Source organism: Myotis lucifugus, unplaced genomic scaffold (assembly GCF_000147115.1).
Source record: "Myotis lucifugus unplaced genomic scaffold, Myoluc2.0 scaffold_486, whole genome shotgun sequence".
NCBI classification, from domain to species: Eukaryota; Metazoa; Chordata; class Mammalia; order Chiroptera; family Vespertilionidae; genus Myotis; species Myotis lucifugus.
In genome coordinates, this window is record NW_005871534.1 from 240,554 (window position 1) to 248,652 (window position 8,099).

Here is an 8,099-nt window from a genome sequence, read left to right on the forward strand (position 1 = left end):
GAGCACCCTGGAGCCGGCGGCGAGGCTGGGCAGTTTGTGTGCCTACGTCCTCGGCCTCCGTCCGTCCGGCGGCCTATCTGTCCTTGCTCTGGGCTCGGCATCCGTCAGTGACTGTGGCCAAGGGCGAGGGGACAAGCGAGACCAAGGTCAGCGAGAAGGAGCGACGCTTCCCGGCGCCGGCGGGGGCGGTGTCTCGCTCCCCGCGCTCTCGGGCCTCGGGGTCAGCTCCGGTCGCGCCTCGGAAACCTGGACGGGCCCCCGCCCCTCCGTGAACTCATGGAAACTCTGGGGCACCCCACGCTCCCGCTAGAATTCCACTGCCCCCCGCCGGCGCGCCCACCCCCGCCCCTCCAGGCTCCCTCCTCCCGGCTCCTAATTTCCACCCTCCCTACCCCGTCCCGCTGGGCTAGGATCGTTGCCAAGGAAACAGCTCCGCCTCGGGTTTCCAGAGGCCCCGCCCCTGCCGCTCAGAGCGCTCAGCGATTGGCCAGCAAAGCTCGCGCTCCCGCCGCCCCGCCCGCTCCCGCTACACCCGCCGCTCGGCGTTGAAGGTCGCCGGGGAACGCGAGTCCCACCAAAGCGCCTGCGGGAGGAGTGGGCGGGACCTGCCCGGCGTCTCCCCTCCGGCTGGGCCTCTGCCTTCAGAACTCTTCCCGCCCCCGTTTTCCCTTCATTATGTTTTATCTTCCCGAAGGATGAAAGCCTGGAGGAGTGAGGGCAGACACCCCTCCTCCCCGGGCTCCCCGGCTCGCCGCCAGCGCTTCCCTGGAGGAGCCAGCTGGGAGGTCCGCCCTCCGCGGGGAGGCTGACTTCTTTGCAGCCACCACCACCCTTACCCCCCACCCCACCCCCCGTCTCCTGCCTCCTCCTTCCCCGGAGCCTGGGTTTAACTCCGTCCTCGGGAGCCTCAGTCCTTGGTTCCTGGGTTTTCTCCCAGGAGGCCAGGACTTTGGGGGAACTTCTCCCAGGTGAGGGTGGAGAGTGATAGTCGGAGTGGACGTGGACAGAGAGAACCATCTGGCCTTTTCGGTGGCGGAGAACTTCCCAGTCGCTTCTTGGAGAGGCTCGTAAAGAAAGGAAACCGAGAAGCGCTGCCTGAGGTGCAGCTTGAGTCAAGGGGGAGAATGACCCCGGAAGACAACCTAAGAGGATCCAGTTCTCGTTCTTGCCGCTGAGAACTAGTTGGGTCGCCTTCTTGGTAGCTGAAAGGCCGAATGCTCTCAATGTGAGGGAGGCAGGAGTCATGGTTTGTGGTTTCCTACCTTCCCAGACAAATGAAGGGAAGAAACTGCTAAGGAGGAAAGATGGCATCGTCCATTCTCCTGAAAAGAGGCGGATCAGAATTTGGAGAATTCCAAGTGGTAAAAGGCTGGAGAGAATTGTCTGCACAGAGGCCTACAAATGGAATCACTGACACCTTCCGACAAATAAAGCGGAGACTTTTCTGCCCTCCAGAGCAACCGCTTCCAGCTGCATGCCTCTCTCCATCCCAGTGTCGGCCCTACAACCTCCTTTAGGATGAACATCTACAAGTGCACTGATTGGGAAGTGCTGGACCTGGGACACCCCCTGCTCATCCCCAAAGCACTCACACCAGTGAGCGACAAAAGTCTCCTTCATGAGACTTTCTGACCTGCTTACCCAGACAATTTACACGGGAGAGCAGCCGCTCTGCAGAGTGAGTAGCAAAAATTCCAGCCACAGGTCTGACATGGTCCACTGCCTGTACTCCCCACAGCATGGGCTACAAGCCCACATGTAGCAGAAGTCGGTCCAGGGCTTCAAGCTGCCCAGGCACCATCATTTCCACGTGGAAATTCGGCCTCACCGGTGCCTAGAGGAAGAGTGGCTGGCTGGCTCCCAGGCAGCCTCCAGCACCAGACCTGTCTATGCAATAGGCTTTCAAGAGGCGGCAGCCAGCCCCGTCTGCCACCCAGAGCAGCGAGAGGCTCCAAGCACAGGAAAGCCTCTGATGACGGTTCCAGCTTGTCCCAACTAGGGTGCTAATCCAAGGCAGGAGTCCACTGGCCTTGCTCCACCGCTGTGTGCTGGTGAAGAGCCTGTGTGTGTCCCAAGGTGAGCAGCCACTTTCTCCACATCATCATTCCCTGGTGTGCTCCTTCCCTCTCTTTAAAATCAATAAATTAAAAAGAAGTACACAGGAAGAGACCTGCCACAGCACGGCCCCTTTGGCAAGAACAAAGGAAATGGTCTTGTGTCCAGCTAGGTCATCCCCTGACCTAAGATTTGACACAGGCCCTGAGACCAACCCCTCCTCTTTCAAAAGCTAGGAGCAGCTAGAAAATAACATTTCGTTCAGAGCAGTGGTTCTCAAAGTTTAGCAGGCATAGAATTCCATCCCTGGAGTAATACTTTAAACAACAAAGAATTTAAATTTAAAAATAAAAGCCAAATTGAAAATATAAAAAGCGTTTTTAGAAAAAATATAAATCAAGTTGTATTATAGTAAATTTTATTAGGTTAAAAAATCTATTCTAGTAGATGTGTGGTAGTCTAAGCTCCCATCAGTCCTAAATTAGATACTTCTATTTTAATTTCCATATGGATAAAGTACCTTACCAAATATTTTTAAGGCTAAATAAAAAATGTAAATGAAGACTTTTAAACTCTTTGGAATACTAACACTAATGCTAATTAAAGTAGGTCTGGACCTCATTCAAAAAAAAAAAAAATTTCATCCCTGAAGATTCAGATCCAATAGCTAGGAACAGGGCCTGAGGAAGCTAGCTACATTTTTTTATTGTTGTTGTTAATCCTCACCTGAGGATATTTCTCCACTGATTTTTTAGAGTGGAAAGGAGGAGACAGAAATCTCAATGTGAGAGAGACACATCGATTGGTTGCCTCCCGCGTGCCCAGACCAGGGTACATGCCCTTGACCAGGATTGAACCTGGGACCCTTCAATCCACGGTTGATGCTCTGTCCACTCAGCCTAACCAACTAGGGTGCTAGCTACGTTTTAAAGAAACAGTATGTGATTCTTTGGCAGGAAGGCCTTACTTTGAAAAATACTGGCCTATTGCAGGTTTTAGCTTTTTTGGGTCACAGCTTTGCACATCCTGTTCCTAAAAAGATGCATGTAACCATTCCTCAAAAGCTTAGGGGTCTTTGGAACTCAGATCAATACCCTTATTTTAGATGTCTTAGACAAGCGAGGGACATGTGGTCATGGCCTCACCTCTCACAATGGCCACATGGATGGGCTCATATCTGGTACAAGCACTTCTCCAGTGAAGCCCTAGAAACTCTTTTGGCTTAAATTGTTTCAGGTTCTGAGCCTCAAAGGCCTGCAGTAGCAGAAAGAGAGCCCTATGCTTGGTGGAAGGATCTGTGCCAAGAAATGAGGAACTAAGAATGGAATGAGGTTGCGGCTTAAGTATTTCATGACACGATTATCTTTTAATGGTGGTAAGTTGGGTCCTGAGGCAGGAAGCAGAAGAGCTGGGTCTGGAGTTTGGGCCCTAAGCAAGCCTTGCAAACTTCAAAGCACTCAGAGAAAGTAGTAATTATGGCATCTTCAATCGGCTGAGGCTAGGGTCCAAATTGGGCTTTGCGTCTGAGCTGAGTGAGAATGGTGTTTCAGGCTGGGTTTTCCCAGGCAGCCTGAGAGTTAGATGTACACTGCCTTCTTTAGGGAATTAAAAGCTGGTACAAAGGTAGCTCCTACCACTAAGGTGCCTTCTCACACCATGTCCCACTTATGACAGGTGGCACACCAGCCAGTCCTCCATGAAAAGTTCAGGTGGGCTCAGACTTGGAATCAAATCAGTTCATGACTTCACCTGAACAGTATCTTTTCCCCAAATCTTCTCTTTAGAAGTTTCTCCAGACTGACAAATCTTCCTCCCTAAGGTAGGCAGACACGAGGCTGAGTAAAGGCAAGTACACACGGGCCAGCAGAGGACATAACCCCTATTCCTCCTCAGGTGAAGGGTGTCCTGACCAGAGGCAGGACAGGGTCTGCCCATGGCTGGCTGCTTCCATCGCCTGGACAAGGCTGGGCTCTGACCACAAAGGAATTGTTAATAGGGCTAATGGAGTCACAAGGTGAGAGGGCAGAGATTGTGTGCAGAGCCTGGGAATATAGATGAGTACAATTCCCTCTGGCTACTTCTCCCAATGTTCCTGGCCTAGTTCATGATGGTGGGTACATAGTGAAGATCAGCTTTGCTTCCGTTTGCCCTGAACTCTCATCTCAGGTTGGTTTCTCCCTCGCCTTGGTCGGCTACATGGCCATTTTTCCACTCATCTCATACCTGGGCTTCACTGACACAGGGCTGGGCTGTCTCCTGTCCTGGTCAGTGCCTGGGTGCCCTCAGAGGGAGTGGGCAGATACCCCAGAACCCTGGCTGAGACACTAAGAAATTCAGGAGTGGTGTGACCAAGGCAACAGTAAACCAAGACCCCGCCATCTCTGTGTGTGACCTGGGTCAGGTTGCTTAGCCTTCCCCAATCTCAGTGTCCCCAACTGCAAATGCTCAAATCTCTTGCAGTTCTAAAACGTGATGAGACCCTCCCGGTTGGGTCTAGGGTGGATAAGGCCTGAACCATATGGCTCTCCCAGGGAGGCCCAAGAATGACTGCGGGCACTCCCGGTCGGCTGAGAGGAGTGCTGTGGCAGAAATGCCCCTGGTGTAGGGCAGATTCAGTCCTGCCTGCCTCCTCCTGACTGGGCAGTTATGAGGGCAAAATAAGTTCATGGAAAAGATAGTACTTTGTAAACCATAAGATACAATGCAAGCAAGATCTAAAATAAAGCCTGCTTTTACTTATCTCCTGTGCCCTTTCACATATATGCTCTCTACCTAAATCCCTGATTCAGGAAAACTTGAATGCTATAGGCCAGCAGACGCCAACCGGTGGTCCGTGGACCACTGGTGGTCTGTGAGGTCCAAAAGGTTGGCGACGGCTGCCATAGACCACGGTTTGCAAACTCCAATTACCACAGGAGCCCAACAGGTCACGTAAAGGCGAGGAAAACACCAGGTGGAGCGAGCCTGCCTGGAAGAGACGTGGGCAAGCCATGAGCGCCAGCCGACGCTGGTTGGGAGCTGATGAGGGTGGCGAGCATGCCGAACCGGAGCACAGGTCCGGGTCCGGCTCCATCCAACGGGAACAGCTGCCCCGGCTCCTGCCAGCTGTGGTTTTGTGGGAGTTCAGGCAGAGTTGCCAAATCTTTGGATTTCTCAAGAGAAGTCAGAAACCCGGATTTTGTGTGAAATCTTAACCAATAATTTGTAACATTTTAAAATTCTGACTAGGCCAAAAAATAAAAGAGCTGCAGGCCAGATTCAGTGCATGGCCACCAGTTTTAACTTAGGCAGTGAAAAGGCAAATGGGTAAAACAAGGTTCTCTTCCACCTCAATCCTCTTAACACATCTGAGAGACGGCCTTTTCTTCCCACAGCGGAGGTCAACGGCGTTCTTACCTCAGTCCTAACTCAGCAAAGGGGGCTTGTAGGCTAGGCCAGCAGAGACTGAGGTGTCCCCTGTCAAGCTGGAGAGGGCCTAAAACATGATGGCGCTCGTCCCCCATGTCCAGCTCTTACAAGGAATTCTATGACCTCCCTGGCGCCCCCAGAGGTTCAGGACTGATTCCAGCTTGGGCCTCAGGAAATGTTTAGATCATCACCCTTTGTCTTCTCACTTTGAGGCCATCACCCACACTCCTGGAAGATCTCTGGGTAGTGCTGGAAGCCCACAGGTGGGTCCAGGTCCCCTTGGCCAGGGGTCAGGGGCACCGGCAACCCACTGGCACCCTGGCCCTTGCGTCCCCCGGCACCAGGCCTGTGGACCCACTGGTGCTTGGCCATGGCCGACTTCTGGCCAAAGCACCTGCCGCACTGAGGACAGGGGTAGGGGCGCTCCCCGCTGTGGGTTCGCCGGTGGGCTGCCATTTCGGAGCTCTGCCGGAAGCAGCGCCCACAGTCTGGACACGGGTAGGGCTTCTCGCCTGTATGGGTGCGCACATGGCGCCGAAGGTCTGAGGCGTGGGCAAAAGCACGGCCACAATCTGGGCAAGGGAAGGGGGTCTCGCCGCTATGGACCCGCTGGTGCTGGTAGAGGGCAGAGCTCTGGCTGAAGCAGTGGCCGCAGTCAGCACAGCGGTAGGGCTTCTCACCCGTGTGGACCCGTAGGTGGGTGGTGAGGGCAGAGCGCTGGGTGAAGGCCCGGCCACAGTCCGGGCAGCGGTGGGGCCGCTCCCCACGGTGGATGGCGCGGTGCTTGCTCAGAGAGGAGGCCTGGCCGAAGCCTTTGCCACAGTCAGGGCAAGAGAAGGGCTTCTCACCCGTGTGGGTGTACAGGTGCTCCACCAGAGTGGAACGCCAGGCAAAACTCTTCCCACAGAGGTAGCAACCATGACGCTGGTCTGCCCTTGGGACGGGGGGATGGGCAAAGAGTGGGGGGCGGCCCCGGTGAGGCACCGTGGATGGCTGCTCCAAACTGTAAGGGAGACCAGCAGAAGGGGGTGTGAGAGCCTTCAGCCCAAGAGGCCGAGCGTCCGTAGGAAGGATCTGCTCCAGGGCCCTGGTGCCTTCTCTCAGTCCTTTCTCTTCCTTGGGTCTGGAACCTGCTGGGAGGTAAGGGGAGAGCTCAGACCCTGGCTTACTTATCCTGGTCCTTGAATCCCACACCCCACGTGGTGAGAGAGGCACACAGCCACCTTCTGGACCCACAGCTGCCTGTGGGCCTCAGCTCAGGACGGCGGGGAAACTGAGGACACCTTTCCTCAGCTGCAGAGGACAGAAAGCGAAGCATCAGGAACAGGGTAGGAGGCAACAGTACATTCTACCTCAGGGCCAGGGAATGGCTGGGGGCCGGCAGCAGATGTGTGGCCTGGATCGTGGGGGATGAGGAGATAGGTGCTCAGGCAGCAGGCACCGCACAGAGAGACGTGAGCTTGGCTGAACCAAGTTCAGAGGTGCTGGGCATACTGTGCAACAAGCTGCAGGATGAATGACTAGAGGAGACCAGCAGGAGCCAAGACGAAGGACGCTGCTCCAAAATGTAACAAAAAAGAAAGTAAACTGCCCTGACCGGTTTGGCTCAGTGGATAGAGCATCGGCCTGTGGACTGAAGGGTCCCAGGTTCGATTCCGGTCAAGGGCATGTACCTTGGTTGCGGGCACATCCCCAGGAGGGAGTGTGCAGGAGGCAGCTGATCGATGTTTCTCTCTCATCGATGTTTCTAACTCTCTACCCCTCTCCCTTCCTCTCTGTAAAGAATCAATAAAATATATTTTTTTAAAAAAGTAAACTAACGCACAGGCAGAGGAGCTAGATGGAGGCAAACAGGAGGGAGGATGTGGAGCAAAACAGAGCTTCAGGCCAACCAGATGTGAGGGGTGGGAGCCGCTCCCAGCAGAGCCGGTCACACAGCCCTTCCTCCGCCTCCGCGGGGCCAGCTCCAGGGGGGACCGAGGCCGGGGCAGGAGCGGGCGGGCGGCAGGATGGTCAGGCCCAGAGGAGGCCCAGGAGTCGGCGTCCCCAGTACCTCACCCGTGTCTTCTCCTGCCAGACACGCTCCCAACTCCGGGTCGCGGGCGTCTGGCCCCCACAGTTCAGCCTCTTCCTCCACCCAGGTGATGAGGGCCGGCTTGGTGCCCCGGAGCCCTGCGGAGAGGAACGCAACCGCGCTGCCCGGAGGCTGCCGCCCACCTGCCCCGGAGCCCGGCCCTGGGCCTACTCCCTGGAATGGAGATAAAAAACGCCCTAATCTTTGGAATAGACATTGATAGGATTAAAATCAACTGGTATAAATACAGATGTAACAAGACAATAAGACACAGAACCCGGTTGGAGATCCTGGGTAGAACCTGGCAGACGGAACCTGGCTAGGCTGCTGATCAACTGATCACTGCCTCCGTGTCATTCCTTCTTCACCGACTCTGTCCACACCTATGGGAACCCCTGGACCTGCTGGGGCTGGACCCCAACACACCAGGAAGCTACAATTTCACACTCCCCGAGAAAATCACGAGTCCCGTTCCCCTGCAAAACCCCTGGGGTAACGATGCCACTTAAACGGAGATTGATACATCTGCCCTTGAAAGTAGGGGTTGATGATTGGGATAGTG

At 54.8% G+C, this 8,099-nt stretch overlaps 1 protein-coding gene across 1 annotated transcript in view; it reads right to left on the minus strand.

Annotated features, from left to right (window-relative positions):
* Positions 1-3,394: 3,394 nt before the first annotated feature.
* Positions 3,395-8,099, minus strand: part of LOC102417978 (zinc finger protein 764-like) — a 5,337-nt gene continuing 632 nt past the window's right edge. Inside the window, 2 exon segments of the mRNA XM_023744797.1 lie at positions 3,395-6,593; positions 7,522-7,635. Coding sequence (XP_023600565.1) covers positions 5,680-6,593; positions 7,522-7,635 — 1,028 coding nt within the window. The 3' untranslated portion in view covers positions 3,395-5,679.